This window comes from Rhamphochromis sp. 'chilingali' (genome assembly GCF_963969265.1).
Source record: "Rhamphochromis sp. 'chilingali' genome assembly, chromosome: 6".
Lineage (NCBI taxonomy): Eukaryota > Metazoa > Chordata > Actinopteri > Cichliformes > Cichlidae > Rhamphochromis > Rhamphochromis sp. 'chilingali'.
Genome location: NC_137933.1, coordinates 33,346,337 through 33,367,607, shown reverse-complemented (window position 1 = coordinate 33,367,607; position 21,271 = coordinate 33,346,337). Strand labels below are relative to the sequence as shown.

At 40.8% G+C, this 21,271-nt stretch overlaps 1 protein-coding gene across 3 annotated transcripts in view; it reads left to right on the top strand.

The window, feature by feature from the left end:
• fto (FTO alpha-ketoglutarate dependent dioxygenase) overlaps nucleotides 1-21,271 on the top strand; it is a 121,579-nt gene that overhangs the window by 16,978 nt on the left and 83,330 nt on the right. For all 3 annotated transcript variants that reach the window (XR_013971856.1, XM_080884096.1, XM_080884095.1), the window contains exons 2-7: nucleotides 3,573-3,650; nucleotides 3,853-4,888; nucleotides 7,402-7,527; nucleotides 11,106-11,185; nucleotides 12,892-13,035; nucleotides 19,139-19,258. Coding sequence is in view for 2 of the 3 variants with exons in the window: in XM_080884096.1 (XP_080740222.1) it covers nucleotides 3,573-3,650; nucleotides 3,853-4,888; nucleotides 7,402-7,527; nucleotides 11,106-11,185; nucleotides 12,892-13,035; nucleotides 19,139-19,258 (1,584 nt within the window). In the remaining variant the exon portion in view is untranslated. The remainder of the gene's footprint in view (nucleotides 1-3,572; nucleotides 3,651-3,852; nucleotides 4,889-7,401; nucleotides 7,528-11,105; nucleotides 11,186-12,891; nucleotides 13,036-19,138; nucleotides 19,259-21,271) is intronic.

The following is a 21,271-nucleotide window of genomic DNA, read 5'->3' as shown; positions in this document are numbered from 1 at the left end:
GCTTTTTTAGAATAGATATTGTCTTAAAAAGGCATAAAATATGCTTAAACTGAAATAATAAACTATAGCCAGAACCACAAAAATAGAAGCTCTGTGTTTATGCGTGTGTGCGCATCACCTCGAAAATTCTTACCTGTCAGCGACTCATTTTTTGTGATGGCACCTAGGTGGCATGTTAGATTTAGTCACTATCACATATCTAAAGATGGTGTAGTCCCTGACCTGCACAGATCTTTGTTAAACAAACTGTGCTACAATTAGCCAAAAGGTCCTTTTTGATTGTATTCAACAGTTACAATTATCTGTATATTTGTACTTAAGCTTTGCCAATTCAAAGCTTTGCTAAAGACCTCTACAGCTTTTATATGCATCACACATGCAAACACAAATGTCTTGGTGGAGTAGGCACTCTCTGTGCCCTGTGTCGCTTCACACGAGCTCCCTACATTCTTCGATCCGGTGCCAAATGGATCTGGGCGGAAACGCCTTTCATGTACATGGGTAGGCTGTCTGTTTGAGTCTGACGTTTTATAGCCGACTTGTCAAAGTTGTTGATTCCCCATCACTTTTGCAGAAAGGGAACAGTTCTGAAATGGGTGTCTCACAAGTACCGGGAGAACACTGTCTAAACACAGTGCTCTATTATAGAGCTATCTCTCATCACGTCATCCTTGGGTTGCAGAAGGATTGCTTGAGATCCATGGTTTTCTGTTTTAATATTGAAATTCGTGCATTGATAGCAGTACTGCCCTCCTTTGGCTGGTATTAAAGAATTTGCATATGTTTTTACTGTGCCTGCACCGATTCTTTGTGGTACATGTATGCTAGGTTATCTGGTGATCTATACTGGCTCTACACATGAACGTTAGCCTGAATAGTTGACTGTTACGCTATGTTAGCCCAGTGATAAACTGGCAACCTGACCTGGGTGAACCCTTCGTCTTGTCCTTTTATAGCTGAGATAGACACCAGCTCACTGTGACTGTAAATTTGATAAGTAGCTGAGAAAATAGATGAATGGATAGAGCCAAGAAGAATTTCTGTGAACATATCTCAAACAGGGGGACACGTACTGGAACATTTTACTAAACACTGGTGCTTTTACATATCTGTAGTTTATGATGCATCAGCCAAATCTAGACAAGTCCAGTGGAACTCATCTGCCCTCTGTCAGCATTTGTAGATACAGTGCTTTCCAGTGGACCTTCAGGGGCAGAAAAGAGGCTGGAGGTGTTTTTATCCTTGCAGCAGTGGAGTTATCTCACTATTTTGAGCTATTGATGCTAAGCGCTGGACATTAATCTACTCTGTGAAGATCGCTTTGAAGAAAGTGTCCGTTGAAGTGTCACAGATGGGAAATAAATGAAATTAATAAATATATGGTACACAGTTTGATATCTCTTATAGGCCAAGATCAAAGCAAACCAATTGAGTTCTATTCTACCTAATATGTTTTGCTGTGATAAACAGTCCGGCTGAGGGAATAATCCCATCAAGGAAGGGAGAGATTAAAAAAAGGAAAAAAAAAAATCAGATATATCACTCAGTACAGACGGTTGGCACGGCTACCGTGAAGCATCCGTGTTATTATGGAATTGGTAATCTCGTTTCTTGGGTCTGAGTGGAAACGCAGACCTTTTTTCCCTGTGATTTTCCTTCTTGAATCAGGTGCAGACACAGAAAAGGGAAGACAGACACAGCAGTTCTCTGATACTGTGAGAGTCCATCTGCTTCAGAGGGCTCTGGTAACTTCTTGTCTTTCGTTTTTTTCTCTGGAATTTCTGAGTATCTTGATGTATTTGACACGTGTGTGACAGACCTGGTTATGTGTGATTGGGCTTGAGGCATGGTGCTCACTACCACAGCTACATGTTTTTCAGAAAAGGCCATGCGCTGTGTGTGTATAAGAGCCACTTTTGCACTTGTGTACACAATGGTGGTTTTGCACTATGAATGAAGCAAAGTGTAATGTATTACTTACATGCGCACATATAAAACAGACGGATGCCACTATATGGATGTGTACAGTAGAGTCTCACAGCAGCAGTCAAATAAATACACACACAGGTACACAGCGGCATCCGCACACAACAATAGCCCAGAGCCTCACCTTGATATCTTCAGTTTCTGTCATAAGTTAGAATTTGACACCAATGAATGTGTGTCAGGTTGTCAATTTCTTCCAGCAGCCTTTGAATGCAGTCTGGCCATGAATAGTGCATGTTGTTTTGTTTTTTACATTCCAACTGTCTGCAAGTCTGTTTTTGTTTGTTCCAGAATAACTTGGAAGGCCTGTACACTCATGCGCATCCTTTAAGAAAACTTTCAGCAGGTGTTGTGTTGTTTAGCCTTAGGTAAAGTTTCAGCCCTGAAGGTAAATTCACCAAACTGCGTTAGATCAGATGCCCTCCCATTTCTTCCACCTCTGTGATTGTGTTCTGTTTCCTCTCTGCTGTCTTTAATACGCATTCTTCTTCCACTTGACCTCCTTATGATCCATACTCTTTTTGAGTCTGGACATATATCGTTTTATAACTGCAGTTTATTGTTATGACTGGGACATTTTATTTAGCCCTAAAAGTCAGGGCAAGTTTCTGTTTTTTACGTCAGTACCTGTGTTCCTTGTGAAGTCTTTGGCATTAGTAGTGGAGAAGTAATGTGAGACTCGTGCTGTAAATGTCTCAGAAATATACACCTGGCTGGTTTTTCTTCAACAATTACAACTGCTTGATTGTTGATGCACAAGTCATTCATGCAGAGGTTTGAAAGATGTAAAAAAGACAATAGCATGATGGGTACATTTCAGCTTCTTGCTGCAGAGAAGCCATATAGAGACTCTGTGTGTGTGTTTGTACATGGATGCACCTGCGGGGAATGAATGATGATGTACTGTGCACGCATGCAGGTACACATACCTTCAAACAAGCGCATATGGAAGTAGAAGAAGAGGCAGGTTGGGGAGACTGTTGTGAAATTTATTTGGGTATATATTTTTTATACTAGTTGCCATTGGATTTACAGGTCAGAATGGAATGTGGCCCAATGAAAGGTACTTTGATCCATCCTCCGAGCTGACTGTTTTATTGGAGGAGCTCTGCATGGCGCAGGACATCTTTTATAAGGTTGTGAGGAACCCACCGGCAGCCTTCGCAAAATCATAAAAATGTGAGAAGTCAATGAAAATAACCGGTGACCGGTCATACCTCAGCCAGTTTTGAAAGGATCATTTGTTCAAATGCATTAATTAAAATGGGCTGCATAGCTTGTGGTTCGGTTTGAAGTGATCATGATTAGATTTTGGTTTCCTATTACCTTATACTGTATATCTAAATGATGGATTTATTAGATTTACTGATTTATAGTTTTTAGTTTTATGTGTTTATCGCTTATTTTATTTGTGTAAACCTTTGTCCTCAAACGACGTGCAGACTGTCTCAGAAAAGCTGCATGCTGAGTATATTTGAAGGTTCAGGCTGCTTAGACATTAAATATAAAAATGACAGCAAAACAAAATGAGGCAACCATACTTGCAGCTACTTATCAGTCTGTTTTACTGTGTTGTCTTTTTACAGAGGCGGAGGCTACTGCAGGAGTTGGGAGACCAGAAGATCCCCTTTCTGGCACCCTCAGATCGAGGTTTTCAGCAGCTGGTAAGACCTACTTCTAGATACTGTTAATGATATTTAGACCTTAACTTTAACAGGACTGCAAAAACATGTCTTCTAACTGCTGCTCTCAAAGTTATTTTTTTTCCTCAGACAAACATGCTTGAAATATAATTCTATTTTTATGTCGTATGTTTCTGCATGTCATGGTCAGCATGTTATGACAACACTGAATTGTGTTTCCTAGTGGGACACCAGTTACTCTGGTCTCGTGCTAAGGAAATCATGCTCACTGCCTGCTGAGCTCCATAGCCGGGTGCAGGCAGCTCTGCTCACCCTCAGAAGGAAGGGATGCCTCCTGAAGGATCTGGTTCGTGTTCGTGACCGAGATGTGTTCACCGCTGTGTCACGTGCCCTGCTGGGCGAACCGGGCCATACATATCGCTATCTGGACACACGGCTCTTTGCCATCCCCTGGCACAGTGAGGACATAGATGTCAAAGGACAAAACTGTTGTGACCCAGATCTGAGAGCTGCCTGCAAGGCATTGTGGGAACTTAACACCTTTTTCTGCACTGATGTGTCTCAGCTGAAAGAAGGAGACAGGCTAACACAATGGGCGAAGGGAGAGGCAGAAGCCAAACAAGGTGAAGAGGGGGACACAGAGTCTAAACACAGTGAAGACTCTAAAAATAGTGAAGGAGGGGACTCGGAGTCCAGGCAGAGTGAGGAGGGGGACACAGAATCCAAGCACAGCGAAGAGTGGGACATTGAGTCAAAACACAGTGAGGAAGGCTGCTCTGGGTCTAAACAGGAAGGGGAGTGGGAGACTGAGTTCAAACACAGCACCGAGGAGGGAGAGTCTTCCCAAGTAAAGCCAGGTGAAACCAGTTTTGCAGCAGCTTCAGAGCATGCTGAAGGAAAATGTCCTGACTGGGGAGTGAAGGCCAGTGGTGGCACAGAGACTGAACCTGTGGGACTAAAGGCCCAGGAGAAACCTGTGGCCGAACTAAAGCACAGCCTATCAGATTACCACATTCAGGACAGAGAGGAGCACGGGAGTGGCCAGGGCTGTTCTCAACCTAGTCCTCCACAGGTATGCAGCGGTCCAGTAAAGTTCAATGTCACCTTACTCAATTATATGGACCCAGCCGCAATGAGCCAACTCAAAGAGGAGCCGTACTATGGCATGGGGAAAATGGCAGTAGGGTGGCACCACGATGAGAACCTGATCACTCATTCGCCAGTGGCTGTTTACAGCTATAGCTGTCATGATGACAAAGGTAAGGATCAAAGTTAAAATGGTATTTGTCATAACTGTGCTCAGTGGCTTGAACTGCAGTTCAGATTTATAAAATTAACACTTCAGAGGCTTTTACTTAATACTTCAAAACTCTTATCCAAAGTTATCACGATAATCTTTCACATTTTTGGCTTAAAATTAAGATTCCTTTTTCTCTTTCACTTCAATATCCATCTCATTACTTTATCTCAGTTGCTTTATGGTGGATCAGATGCAGCTAACCTTGTGTGTTATGGCCCTACAGCAGCACTGTAGCAGCTGTAGACATGGCCTCTGGTGAAGCAACCATCAGATCCATCTATGCGATAGTGTCAGAGCATTATCAAATGTCATCACCAGTTCACTGCTGACAGCCTTATCACCGACAGTGCGTCGGGAGATCACAGACGTTTGGATCCGAGCTCTTAAACGCATGCTCAATAGCTTAGTCAAACAAACAAGGCTTATCACATGTGCTGCATCTCATCTAAATCATTTCCTCAAGAAATGATCGATGTGCAATTATCTGATATGGAATAATGAGCCCTGCTTTGATAAGTGATAAGTGTTTCCTAGACTGTACTGTATGAATACGATGTCTCCTAATTATGGAATGCAAACCCTTTCAAGAGCTGATAGCGTTTGCTGGTGGAGTTGAAGGCAAATCTCATTGAAAAAAGAACTTTGCTTTCTAGTGTATGAATAAAAAAACAAACAAAAAAACCCCATGGAAGGCAATAGTGAGTATTACTCCATATTTTATGTTTTTATAAGTACTTGTTTTTAGTTTTAAAATAGTTTTTTGTACATAATACAGTAAAATGCAAAATCCTTATTTTTTATCATATGGATCACATTAATGACTGATGTCTTTATTCATCTCACTTTTTAGAAACCCAACAAACCAGAAGAGTGCTTTTTAGCATAAATTATAAGTAGTGCAGTCAGTCATTAGATCACTACTTGCACTCTCTAAATAGTGGAATGAGAGCAAACTGTGTTTTCCTGTTGCAGATGGAGCTAAAGGTACAGCTGTAGTCCAGCAAAAAAAAAAAAAACGTACTGTTGAAGGTGGGAGCTTTGCAGTTTTAAGAGCCTTTGTCTCTGTCTTAAAACTGTAATTTTAAAGTATCACGCAGGTGCACTGCTAACTTCTCCCACCACACAGCTGGGCTTTCTTCATTGTTGTTTCTTAACCAGAAACACATGCTCAAGAGGTTGGTTTTAATGATATTTTTTTGGGCCATTTCAATTTTGACCTTGCGAACACAAGCTTGAAACACTGTGGCGCAACACCTTTCTGTGCTTGGCAGCTGTCTTTCTAGTTTCAAGTGACCCCCACATCTCCAGACTTAGAACTGAAAGGCTGATCATAGCTCTACAGATGTATTTTTAAGTGGATGGCTCTGAGAACTCCCAGAACCGGTGGATTAAAAAGGTACCTATTCCAGAGAAGACAGAAACGCGGCACATTAGGCAGCTTAGATGTACAGATATAAAACATTTTGCATGACGCATTCATTTGAGATGTCTTTTTCTCACTTCAATTGCCTTTTTTTTTGCTTGGACTAAAGAAATGTAGAGTTGGTCTTTTTATACCTGCACAGATCCAAAGGAATCTGCTACAATTGAGTGTTTTCCGGCACAGTGGATGATCTTCCACCATTCCTAAGGCCTTGGGGAGAGCTGTCATTAGCTGGCTCTCAGAGCACAATGGCTGGAAATTAAGTTACTATTTATCCGTGCTGAGCAAAGGAAAAGGCAGCTGTGGGGCAGAGAGGCCCAGAAAGAGTTTAGTATTGATTTTGCTGAAGGGTGTTGGCCAGCCAAGCCAAATCTTGTTTTCTTAGTATGCCATGTAAGAGTGGAAGGAGAGAGAGGGACAGGGGAGGCGCTTGCAGCGAATAGGTTCAGAAACAGGAATATCATAGGATACATACTGTCCAATAACACACTCACACACTCACTAAACAACATCAGGGGCTTTTATCCAACTATTTCCTCTTGCACAGCATAATGATAGCATAAAGATCCTGTGCTAACAGCCAATATGACCACAGCAACACGTATCATCTTTGCTTGGCTGCTAAGTGATTCTTACTTTCTGTAGACAAAGGCTTACATCTTACATCCATTGTTTGGGTGGTATTGATTTAATCATTGCACTCCTTTTTTTTAATGTGTTAAGCCTTTCTTTAATTTAATTTCATTTAATTTTATTTTCTGGCTACATCATTGGTGATAGATGGCCACTGCTGTAATATGCTATAGCAGTTTTTCACTGCATTACCCAGATATACAGGCAAAGATGTGACAAAAGTGTTATGTATTTTTTAAACAGCTTCATAACAAACATGTAATTCCATAAATATTTAAGAGGTTTAAATTTAAGGATGCTGCAGTTTTACAATCACTTAAGTCACACTGGGTTAAACTGTCAACCCAAAGCCCCAAATGTGAATATAAATGCAAAATGCAAATGTTACAGTGTGCTGGGCTCTGTTTGACTGACAGGTGAGAGCAGTGAGGGAAGCAGCAGTGATAAGGCCTGCTGGAGGATTGGGCTCAAGGTAGCCTGGGACATCCACACACCTGGCCTGATGCTGCCGCTGGAGTCTGGAGACTGCTATTACATGAGAGGTACAGACGTTTGTACATAAACGCACTCGGAGCTACACACATGCACATGTAAACATGTTGCTCGCACAGCTTAACCGCATTCGCCACTATGTCTGACTTTGGAGGGAGGAACACTTTCATTACCCCATGTTTTAGTGTTACTTGTCCCCAATGACCCATGCCAGCAGGATGCACTTCACTCTCACTTTCATGCTCAGTCCTTTTCTTCTAATTCTCTCTGCAGGAAAAACAGAGCTGAGACATGCGTGTTCATGCGTGTGTATGTGCAGAGAGGTTACTTGGCTTGAAAAGTGAGCTTTAAGGTTCCATGAAATTGTGTGCATTAGAGAGGTTAAGAAACCCAAATGTTATTTTTTGAAGTCCTGTGACCCATTCCTGACTATGTCTCTATGGGGAGAACAGACAGCAAGCCACAGGGGTGTAAATCATAGCTTAATGCTTTTGGCTGCAGCAGACACCTCCACCCTCCTCTTTTTGGTCCCACGGGTCTTTCCAAGCTTTCTCATATTTTCTGAGCGCAAGGACATTTATCCACATCACAACAGAGCTTGTGTTCAGCTGGACAAGAAGTTAGCGGCCCTTATAAAATGGCGGATTTATTATTTTATAGAGGCACTTTGCTTTCTTAAGTATATAAAGGTACAGTTTTAAGGTGGTCCTTATTTCATCTGCATGATGTATTACCGTACTTTGTGTATTTTAAATAAGTGACTAATTCATGTAGTTTGGAACTAAGAGTAGAGAAAATAAATATTTTAACTGATATACATCAGAACATACTTGACTACAACACTATGCTCAACATTTACATCAAATAAATACAGGTATTTAGACACTGTTATTCACTCTTTTCTATATTTTTTTTTAATACTTCACCAAATGTCTGGAGAGACTTTCTTTTTTTAATTGAAAGATTACCATCTCTTTACACCCGCAGAACAAGGTGGTATAAATAACTTACTTATGTACTGCAGATATGTCACAAATCAGATTTACAACTAATTACAAACGAAGTAAAGCAGCTCTTACTTTTATGTTTTGGTTTTTTTTGTTTTTTTTTAAAAACAGCGTGCTTTGATAATAATATTGTTGTTCGTAAGCCTTTAGGCCTCCAATTTCACAATTCTATAGTGGGGGTAAAAAAGGAAAAAGAAAAAGCACTGTAAAATATTTTCTCCAAACTGGTCAAGGCAGATGGCATTCCTCCCTGAGTCTGAGTTTGCTTCCTATTAAAAGCGAGTTTTTTTTCTTCTCACTTTCACAAATACTTGCTCTAAGGGCAATGACAACTGTTGTGGATTGCTTTTATATAAATAAAATAAAAATCTAGTTTTTACTCTATCTGCCCCTTCACATCTTTATAAAACAACTGTTTCTAAAACAGGTGTTTTATAAACTAGTTATTCATAGTGTCAGTGGTAAAGTGTAGTAACTGTTTGCCACTACCTTGATAATAGCAAGGTGTTTTCTATAGCTGCACGCACATGTGTACCACATGTGTCTGATTTTCCAGTTTAAAGTTCAATCAGATTACCTGTCTACTGTATCAATGTAATTTTAGAACATCGTCAGTCTTTTCAAATGGACCACTAAAAAGTAAGCAATAGGAAGGTTTTAATGAATTCCTGACATTGACTCTTTGAAGATGCTATGTTTTCATCTGAGAGCAACGATGTCTGTACCTAATATTCAGTCTGACAGGGCTTGAAGCCGACCTCTTTTAGCTGGATAAGATTTACAATAGAACAGTCAGTTTCAGGCCAGCTATTATAATAGAGTGATGGGCTGTTGTGCAGACCATTCTAATGGGACTTGACTGTCGCGGATCAGTGGGGATTTATGCTCCACTTGGTGAGTACGCCCTTGAGAGGCCAACTGCTGCACGACGATAGCAGCTCACAGAGTCCTCGGCAGTCTGTGGCTTTGTCGGCCTACCTGATTTAAATGCTTGGCACAATGCACAAACACAGCCATATGGAGAAAAAACCCCAAACAAACTTAAAATTATTTCGTTCTTCAATAGAAAAGATTTGTTTTATATACAGTACACAATTTTGTGTCCTAAAATACTCAGAAGTTTTCCTGCACAACATTATTTTTACATACTAAAATCCTAAAACTAAACCAATCGCGAGACAAACAAGTCTTGTAAGACATGCAACACACACACAAACTCTATATTTTGTCACTGAATCTTAAGTTTTTCATGATTTTTTTTTTTTTTTTTGGGTGGCAACCGACACGTACGAATAAAAAACTGGATGTTTCACCTCACCATGTCAAGCCCACTCGTGTACACACAGGCAGAGTGGCCAGTGTTAAACCAAGTGTTAAGATATATTGTACCAGTGTTTTGGTGACATACACCGTATGATAAGTAGTTTTGTGGTATTAAAAGAAAACTACAATGGTGTATAACCACAGACACCGTAATGTATTTTCAGCACCATTTGTCGGCGGCTGGCCCCTTTGAACTGCTAATGTCTGAGCTGCTGGAGGCAAATTGAATCACCATCATTTCCACCCAAATGGAATTTCAGTGGTTAAAAAAGAACAATGCAAGTCTTGACACCGGGCCTGTTCAATAATCTGATTTCCAGCTCCCAATGCACAGGGGGACTGGAGAAAAGACTTGACCCAATATATTTAAAAGCCTGCTTCCTGGAAAAGGAGGACAAGTGGCAGCAGGCACAGGGGTTGAAAGAAAGATAAATATTTATTACAGTTATTGAGTTTGCCTCTACTCCCTCCTGATCCCACTGACGCATCAGACGCGCCAAGAAAAGAGCAGATTGATGGAGATAATTTGTTATTGGATATAAACAGTTTTAAAGACGCAGAGTAATTCTGCCCAGAGACCTAATCCTTCACAATCTCATCAGGGTGAAGAAAACACCGGCAAGTTGTTTTGTTTGTCACCATCTTTTTTTTTTTTCTCCCACCAAACAATAATATCTTCCTCCCAAAGCATTTGGCTGTTTGACTTTCAATTCACAGGCATTAGCCGGTGTACTCTTGCTCAAGGCGGGTGTAAATATGCACATGTGCTGTGAATGACAGCTCTGTCATGGCTAAATTAATTATTGTTATGAGGCAAATAATGGCAGAGCTGAGAAACATCTATACACACAAAGAAACACATGGAGGGATACACAAGAAACAGCAGTAAGGCCTCTTTGTAAAGCTTGTGTGATATTGGACAAATGTTTGTTGGTATGGCTCTTCCATCTTGACAGATTGAGCTCGATCTGGTTTTGTTTGGTAATTAAAATTATACTACAATGCTGCTCACTCTATTTGATTCGTCGGTACTGGACCAAGCGCAATCTGTCTGAGAGTATAAGATGATGTAGTTGTCATGTTTCTTCACTCTCCTTCTTTCCTGTGTTTTCTGTCATAATCTTTTCCTTTTATGCTCCTTTCTACTCTTTATTTTAATTATTAAAAAACACAACATCAGTATGGGATGAACATTCAGTTCTGGTGTGAGCTCTTGTTTACTCTTCGCTGCTCTTTTGATAACTCTCATTGGTAATGTCGTTGTGTTTTGATAGTTTTCTCTTAACTGTATTTACCAGATGACCTGAACAGTACCCACCAGCACTGTGTCCTAGCTGGAGACACTGCACGCTTCAGCTCCACACACAGAGTGGCTGAGGTGAGAAGTCAGACAACAGATTAAACTCTGTTCTGAATCGCTTCGTAAAATGCTGTATGGTCTACCGACAGCCTCCTTTGGAATTAATAAGGAATGCTGCTATGCTGTTTTATTGAAAGACTCTGTAAAAAGTTAATAAGTAAATAATATTCAACATTGTATGCTGAAGAACTTTGTTGTCCTCTTACGACCCTTTTACTGAGAAATAAAACAGAAAAACGAACGGTCTTTCCCTGCAGGGTTTGGCGATGTAAGTAAAGCCACTGCAGTATATCCAAATATACTACAAAATGTTTTAAAAAAAATCATCAGACTGCTAAGGAAAAATGTGCCTTCCCTGGTTGGTTAGTGAGTGGTTGCTAGTAGTTACTAGTTGAAATTGGTCTCAAAGATGCGATGCTGCACCAAAAACCTTTATGCAATTCTTTGTTGTTTGCTGCAGTCCTGATTGGGGTGGAAACTTGGAAAAGTAGAAGGCAAAACAGAAAACACAGATTGTTTACTGCAATTAAAACATTTCAAGTAGATCAAATTTACTTTGAAAGCAAATGGTCTTCGGTACAACACTGTCTTTGAAACAGCCAGCAACCTTCTGTTACAGCCACAGTAGTGAAAACGGTGAATGTGGCGTGATAGGAATTATAGTTACAGTATTCAGTGAACTTGCAGGTTTTTTTGCCATTTAAGTGTTTGCTTCAAAGACAGGGACCAGGTCTGTGATCGCTTGCAATAAGTTACCATCTTCCAGGCAACTTTTGTGTGTCATGACTGATAAATTGGCAATACTCCGTCTGCTATCAGTCTGTCATCACTTTGCGAGTGAATGGGTTCACGTTACATGCAATCTGTTTGTGATAGCAAGGCGATTAACTGTGATTAAAACTGTGGCAAAAATAACAAATCTCTTACTGTCTGTTTCAAATCTGTCTACATGTGCAGAAATTAACATTAAAGAGAAATTCACAAGAACTACTTACAGTCCAGCCAAAGCCTTTTTAAACAGAAATTCTTCTGCAAATAGTGATGCAGTCGTGCAGGATGAGGTGGTGAACATACATAAAATAATGTTAATTTCCTCTGATTCCACAGAGATGTTAGGCTAGTATGTTAGCATGTTAAACCACCTGCCTGACATTGTGTAGGTCCTACTCGTGCTGTCAAAGCACCTATTGCCCATTAGAGAACCAACATCTAGGAAACAGGTTTTCCTTGGCCCAGGATGCCCATAGGATATCCTTTGGGTTTTATAGGTTGGGGTCATGGAATGTGCATGTTCCAGCGAAGCCCATGGACTTACTTGTATTAGGATGTGATCAGTTTTTAGGTCATACGAATGCCTTGGGTTCTTACTGATGTTTCTCAAGTTGTTGAGCAATCCAGCTAGGGCAAATTGTCAAGCTGGGGGAGGCTGCATGCCATTAGAAAATGCCCTTGGCATTGGGATGTGTACTTGTTCTGCAACTCTCTGTAGGTGCTTCATTTAGAAGCAGTGTCCTTATGAATTTTCCCAACAGAACAGAACATTGCAAATAGTTTACCTGTTCTGTCTGTGGTTTTAATATTAGCAAGTAGACAGCTTATTAGTTGGGTAGTTTGACCAGTATATGCATATTTTCTAGGCATGCACCTAGGTTAAATGTATTAAATTTCTCACAAGCACTGCAGTTACGCTCTGTTTGTAACACAGTCTGTGTTGTTCCGATCAGTGTTCCAGTGGAACCCTGACCTACATCCAGTCACGTTGCCAGGAGGCCCTGTCCAACCTGCACACTGACCCCGACACAGGATCCCATAGGCTTGTGGCTCTGCTGCCGGCAACGCTACAGGACTGTGAGGAGATTCACAATGAGGTGGGGAGACGGTGGTGTGTGTTCACATGAATGTGCATATGTATGTACACGTGTGTCTGTGATATGTGTGTTATGCACATTGGACCATTCTTTGATTTTATTTGCGTTTTTTACATGTAGTTTTACTAGCATTTTTAAGCTAGCGTAGATGAGCTGTATGCACCACATCTGAATCAGTTTTATAAATCTGACTTCACTTTTAGGGCCTTCTGAGACTACTTAATGTGAATATGTGCCAAGAGTTTAGACAATAGGATTCCAGTCTTAAGTTTTAAAGACTATTCCTTTACTTTTTTTAAGAGTTCATGGCCCTCCTAGCACAATCTGAATTGTTCCATCTGGTCACAAAAAACAATTAAGAACCATCTGCAAATATGACAGGATTTTTCAAGACAGTATCACAGAAAGTATTGTGGAAATACAATGAAACCATTATCCATGATTAATAACAGTTTGCTTATTTATTTATTTTGCTTTTGCATTGTATAGACTTGTGCACCTGTGGATAGAGTCTGGTGAACATACATTTAATGAAGCCCTTTGACCTTGTGTTCTTTGATGGGACAATCACCCTACGTAACTTTACGGTATCAGTGTGTTATATCTTTCCATGTCAGTCTCCCAATGAGCCAAATGATGTCAAAAACATGACAACAAAAACGACAAAACACATTCCAACAAAAACTCTTAAAATCTGAAATGAAAAGCAAATATGACAAAGAGGAAAATCGTGTGCTTTAAACCTTTTTTAAACATTTTAATCCTGGTGGATTCTGGTTGATTCTATTTTATCTGCATTATGAGACTTGTGTACCATACTGGAAGTAATCTGATAGCAGGTTAAACATCTGTACATGGCAGGATGGACGCTTGCCAGCTTACCAACTTCTACGTACCTTGTTGTCTCTGCTCAGGGAAATGGTTGCAATATGAAATCCAGGTTGTTTTCATTTGTCCTGGCCTGTGATGGATTGTACAGCAATAGCCTCTCCATATGTTTTTCTAAAAGATGGAGTCAGGCCCCTCTCCACTCCTTAACCCCTTTTTATACAGAACAATGAGTGATGCTGGCTTGGGATATGGAGGGATAGAGGGAGGTCAAAAAAGAGGAACACGAGTGGCTGTGCTGCAGAGCCACCAGCATACTGTGTTCACTTGCTGCAGGCCAGCAGTTAATATATCACTTCACCTCTCCCTCTTTTACACCCTTTGGCCCAAAGTTCACATCCAAGCTGACACTAGCACCCAGACCCCTTAGCAGGATACCATGACAGATGAGTCTGACGTAAGGTTGTTTAAAGGTTGTAGACAATATAAATTATTCAGCAGAGCCAAACAATAGCGCTGTCTGGTTTGGGAGAACTGCTGTGCTAGTTGAGTTAGCAACTGCTAGTTTCTTGCTTGTGGCACAGGATTACTAAACATTGGTTTATTCAGGAAAACAGTGCACAATTTATAAAAGAGCAGGTGTGTGTGTGTGAGTATTTAAGTAAGGAGGGGTACTCTCGGGGGCTCAAGCCTACCCTACCTGGCATTCTCAATGATCGATGTGGCCATTTGTTTGGAGTTGCCCACGAGAGCAGAACACCCACTTAAATGATGTATTGTTGGTGGAGTTATTTATGATCGCGGCCCAGTTTGGCTCTTGGTGGGTGCATATTGCGCAGGTCGTGTTTGACATGGGCGACTGAGGAGTGAACAAGCCTGAGACACGCAGGCAGCCTGACCTGAGCTGTGCCTTATGGGCCTTTCCTTAAAAAGTGCTAAACAGCAAGCTAGCACTGGCTGACATTCCAGGGATATTGTGCAATGTGGTGCAAGGAGGTGGAGGTTGACATTTGTCACAGGGTGTGGGCCCGGTTTGACGAAGATGAAGTAGAGCATCTGCCATCGCTGTCAGCATTTGGGGGTCAGTCGGGATAGCTAATTGAAGTAAAAATTGAATGGAGACAGAGATGGAAATAAAGAAAAATTTCCCACCTGTGTGTTTGGTCCCTCTCACTGTCTCCTTTTAATCTCACCTCCTGTTTTAGGTGGCGGAGGTAGGCTAACACAGCATCACCGCACCTTCCCCATGTGCAGGTTTGGCTTTGAAATGCTAATCACAGACGCAAATGTCTTGTCTCATTTAAAGCCACTGTGTCACTTCCCAGGTGGGTGTGTGACAGAGTGCCCTGAGGGACCCCTCTAATGATGCTAGTTCCCCCACAGTAAATATTGATGGGGGGTGGGGAGGTTCCCACAAGCTTTGGCAGAAAGTGAACTGTACGGAAGTAGTTGTGTGTGACCTTCTGATGTTCTGTTTTCATGGCCAAAATGTCTCCACAGGCTGCTTCAGTGTTGGCTTTGCTTTGAAATGGCTTTCTTAAAAGGGCTTACAATGAGAATGTCAAAGTAATCTTATTAATAAGTACTCAAATTATTTTTTGTAACAGATCAGTTTATTGTGGTTTGTACTTTTTATCTCTGCTGTTATTTTTACTTGCATTACCTTTACTGCTTGTTAACATTGTTTCTAATTATTCATCGTATTGGTTGATTTAATGGGTTATTTAATTTCTCTGTGCTTTGGTTTTATTAAAAAAATACTACATTGATAAAATAAATCTATCCATAAAAGGCAACATTTTTGACCATTTCTGAATTTTGCAATGCCATGATTTAGGCTTTAGATTTTGTTTTATTTTTTGAGTATATCATTTATTCGTTTAAAACCCTGCTTTCAAAATATTTGGGACGGTGTGTAAAATGTCAATTAATAGAATCGTTTGTTAATTTAAGCCCCGTACTTAACTGGAAATTTACAAAGGTTTCAAACTGAATTTCTATGATCAATTGTATTACGATTTACCAGCTTGGACAAATCGTCTCTTTCAGGCCTTCAAGTTGTACAAAAATGCTGCGACCAGACGATTAACACGAACAGATTTTAGGATTCAAAGATGACTATTTCTTTAATCTTTAGTCTGAGAGGAAAGAAGTGACAAACACTATCTTGAAGATAGAATGTTATGAGAAAAAGCCTCTATAATTTATGAGTAGTCATTTTAGAAAACCTGACCATTCCTAAGTTTTTTTTTTTCTACCTGTAGGGTGAAAGTAAAACATATATAGCAATCTGTGTGTTATAACCTAGATTGTGTGCGACTACTCTGGCAAATGTGTGATGAGTGTAAATTGCGTTCCTAGTTGCTCACCGGTAACCAGGCTTATATGTGAGGAGATCAGGAAAGGTAAACAGAGGACGGCAGAGTGGGATCGATCACACTCTCATCAGTTCTCACCTCAGGGCCCAGCCCAGAAATTGATTGGACCCGCTCAGGGACTACCGTGAAGGTGTGGAAAAAAAAAGTACCTCATTAAATCGGGGGGGAAAAAGGGGCTACTTGGCTTTAACTCCAGAGTTGCCATGGTGGGAGGCCGGTCAACTAATGTGCAGCTAATGTGTAGTTGGTGTGTCCATCACCTGGACAGATGACAGCGACTGCCTCAGGGGAGTCACTAACTCCCCTCTCACTCCCCCACGCCATCTCATAGAAAAACTAGGCCTAACAACCACTCTCTCTTTCGCACACACTTTCGATCTGTCTACCTGAATAGGTGGCATTTAGTCATAGTTCCCTACTTGGTAACTCTCAGCTGGGTAGCTAGCCTCCAAATGCCACATAGCCAGCACTCCTCAGTAGCTTTAGATGGCGTGCTTTGTGGCTTCCACTGGCCTGCGCAGCAGGGGACTGGCTGCCATGTCAGCTCAAAGTGGAGACACAGGTTGGTTTCTTCTCACTAAAGGACAGGCAGACAATCAGAGAGATAGAAGGATGGACAGACTGTGTGAAAAGGACGTCCGATATTGGCTCGTGTGGCTTTGTTGTGTGTTTGAGCTGTAGTGATCGAAGGGGAGTGGATTTGGATTGTGTTGAAGGGACCATAAAGGATGACATTTCTTTGAAGGGTGGGTTGTATGGAGTGACTGAGAGGCTGCTGAGCAGTGCCACTGGCTGTGTATTCTCCCTGACATGCCCCAGTCCTTGCATGTCATCCCCACTGTGATCAGAGCCTTTTTCCAGGACAGAATCCTCTCAAGTTGTTTGTGTAAATAATTTTTGCCCTTTGTTTTTGGGCGACTGTATGGAAGATGTCTTGCCTCATTTTGCAGAGCAGTAACCACTAAAAAATGTCACCAATCGCAGGATCTTTTAAGTTCAGTGTTCAAACTTTCCAGTGGCTCTTATTAGAAGAGTTCAGGATATTGGGAACTTAATTTGAGTTCAAAACTATTAGTTTTTTTTGTTGTTGTAAAAACAAACTCAGTTTAGGGAAACATCCTTCAGACACATATAATCCATGTTAATGCTGCTACTGCTAATAAAGTTAGTTTAATGTAAGAGTCATGTGACTCTTGGTCACATGACTCTTACGAAGCTTTGTAATTTAAAGTGTTAGTTGAATCTAAGAGTTTCAAGAGTGAAAAATTAGAACTAAAGATTGAAGATAATCAACGTTCTTTTTTCACGACAGCTGGTAAATCCTTATATAAAGTTACTATAAATGTTGGATTGTGGAAGTTATATGGATTCCAACACTGTGAAGTGTGAAGACAGGACAGGAAAGTTCTTGCTGAATCTATACTTGCTTTTGTCTGTGATACACTTGCAGGTTTAACAATGCAGTGCAAGTATAATTCATACTTCTTGATTCTAATTGCGAATATACTTTGAGACAAAACTTTATGCCATATTTTCTGACAGTCTTTTGCTCAGTTGCAGGCCTGTTCAAACTTTTGTGCTAGAGAGAAAGTTACAGTGGATGTCGCTCAAAATAAAACTCAAACTGAAGATGGGTCTCCGTGACTTTTTAGTCAGTGCAGCGTAGTTATATATATGAACGTAATTTGTCAAAGTTGGATGACAATTTTGGATCACCCAAATTATAGTTTTATTTCATGGGAGCGCTCAGCTGGAATAAATGTGTTTTAAACTGTTTCGATGACTGTTCATAGCTGTAAAAGAGCTCTGCTTGCATAATGCTCTGTTAGAAGAACAATAAACAAACTACTTTTCAGAAAAGGAACAATGGCTCTCGTCGTGCTATTTTATATGCGTTTCCATTGTATGAAACTACGTTTTGTGTTGTACAGTTGTCTACGTCAACATGAAATGGAGCGTGCATTGTTTTCAGTGGATGATGCTTTGTAGAATGTTTTGGGGGAGGGAAGCTCAGCGTCTCACATTTACGTTGGTGGCAGTTGGGGCAATCTTTGACATTCACATTTACGTTGGCGATTGTATACGCATTAACAAAGACGCTCACGCATTTATGCAGACAGATACTTGCAAGGGCACAAATGCACTGATGCGCATACAGTTCAGGTACGAACACACAAACACGGAAAGACACACTTGGAAATAGAAAGGCTACACCTGGCTACGTGAAGCATCCGTGCGAGGATTAAATCAGCACTTCAAAAGAGCAGGAAACAAAAACACTCCCAGTGGAGGAGAGGGGAGCGGCTTGGCAGTAAAGACTGTCATCTCCAGACGGAGCAGGAGAGGAGGGGATGGAGGGAATGAGGAAAGGAAGGAGAGGGCGGAGTTTTCAGGTGTGCTCAATGGTGGGGGTGTGTGTGTGTGTGAGCAGACATACAGTAGGCTTGTTTGTGTCTAAATTGTTTTGAGGGTGTGATTGTACTTAAAGACATGACCAATGTTTGTACTATTTGTGGTAGGATGTTTTTTTATCTACGTGTCAAAAATGAGTGAACGTGCTTTGAAACTATTTCGTGACAAACAGAATGTGCAACAATTCAAAGATGGAATTAGCAAGTATGATTTCAAGGGAATGTGTCATTTTCTTCCAGTGCAAAATCATGTCCAATTTATTTTCTTACAAGGGACTAAGAATTTATTTTTGTATTTGTAAAAGCATTCATATAATTTCACACTCTGACAAGTAAATGTATCTAAACAGAAAAGTCAGTGTTCTACTTAGAGATGTACTTAGTGAAAAGAACAGGGAAAGGAATGCATATATAATCTATGTAAATATCAGATGAAAGTTGTCTCTCTGAACAACGTTTTTGTTTTACGTGTATTTGTGTGTGAAGGTGGAGTTTGAGTGGCTGCGGCAGTACTGGTTTCAGGGCCAGCGTTATGCTCGGTTCTGCAGCTGGTGGACCAGACCGATGGAGCAGCTGGAGAAGGACTGGAAGCTCATGGAGACCATGGTGAGACTGCTCGGACACACTGCTAGTCACATGACAGCTTTGCTCTCTGGTTTCCCGACTTTTACTGCATTTGGCATCGACTCATTGTCACACAGATTACTTACTAAGACTTTGATGGTTAAATAAAATCTATCTAAATTTAAGTTTGTAGGCTGTTTACCATAAAATCTTTTTGTGCGAGTTTAGCTTTCTAGGTTTTACACATGATATTTCTTTTCTGGGACATAGATGAAAACAGTTAGTAGGTTTAGTTTAAGTATTTTCCTTATATTAAAAATATGTTATAATGTATATTAAAACACTACTACTATTGCTTTATAGGTAATATCCTCAAAATATAGGAATACATAAAAATGAGAGCATTTATCCAAAATAAGAAGAGTTTCTTTGCTAGTGTAGTAAGGCTGTCACACAAAATAAGTCTTTCAACTAAATGCTCAACACGCCTCTACTTGTGCTTCTTACACAAACTACACAAGTGATCTGCTGTCCAATAATACCCCTCACCAGAGAGGGTGTGTTTAAAATTACATGGTATATTGTCTATCTTCTTACCACGCCACACTATTAAGGATGTGTCAAGTGTTTAATCGTAGCCTCACAGAATTTTTATGGGAGCGGAACGTGGGTGCGTAGCTATTAGTTAGACACCACTGTAAAGGAATCACTTAGTAATGTCAGACTCATAATTAAGTCACCTTAGTCACAGCTCTGTTCTGTAAATTCTCTGTGTGCCGCAGACATACTCACACTGTAGACACACAGCGCGGAAAGCCACACAGTCATATGCTTGGTCTCGCTTTTGGTATACCCCCACAAGTTCTATGCAGTCCCACTCTCGTAGCTGGATTTCAAAGAGTGCGTGCACATGTATGTGTGTGTGTGTGTGTGTGTGTGTGTGTGTGTGTGTGTGTGTGTGTGTGTGTGTGTGTGTGTGTGTGTTTAACACCCAGACACCAGAAGCAGCAGGGGGCACTCTTGTATCACTGTAGCAGCATCGCAGGGAACGAGAGAGCTGTGCTCCTCTTTTCCTCTGTGCTCTCCCTCGCTCTCTGTCTCTTTATGTCTCTCACCCACTCCTGCTGTCTCTGGGAGCTCTCTGTCTCTGTCAGTGTCGAGCGCTGAGCAGTAATCACATCTAATGCTCAGGCGGGGATAAAGACTGGAGCTGGAGGAGAACAGTGCCGCTGCTGCTCAGCTCTAGTCATAGTCTCTCTTTCCTCCTCTCTCTCACACAGTTGAACAGCCTGGCAGAGAGTGGGTGGGGGTGTTAGTAGACAGGGGCTAAACTCATCTAGAGCTTTACCTCCGTGCCCAGATGAAGTGTGTGATTTGGACCTGTGTTTAGAAAAGGGCATCAGTGAAATGTGAGGTCTTTCTCCCTCTCTGTTCCTCTGTCTCCATGTCTCTCTAATGGGCAAGTGAACCATGTCCACTATGCATTTTAGAAAAAAAATATGTGTGACCAAATATGGATTTCCGCCATGTCGTTGGAACTTAATGTCAGATCTTATGCAATTCGGGGGGGGGGGGGGGAAGTAAACCAGTTGTTTTTAGAAAAATATAAAAAGCTAAATCAACAAAATGCAATAATTAAAATAAGGTAATAATACATGTGTAACAATAAATGCATGGGTATTTTAAATATCACAAATTACATCAACACGAGTTTATTAGAATATTAATTTTACAGATTAAATACTTTGGCACCAAATTGAATTAATCACAGTGTCACATCACACAAAAGCAAGTATGTCTTCTGCAGGAATGCATATTGAACCCGTGCAAAAAATGATACACTAGTGAATGCATAAAGGTAATGATTCACTATCGTGATGAAGGACAACATTATTGCTCTTGCCAGCAATATTTACATACATGCATCGACCTCTGATATGCTGATGAAAAGCACTTTATAGATGTGACTTATAGATTTTCCTTTCGGTGGTTTTGAAAGCTGTGGCTTTTCTGCCGTTAGATTAAAACACATTTCTCTAAATTACTTTGAGTTAT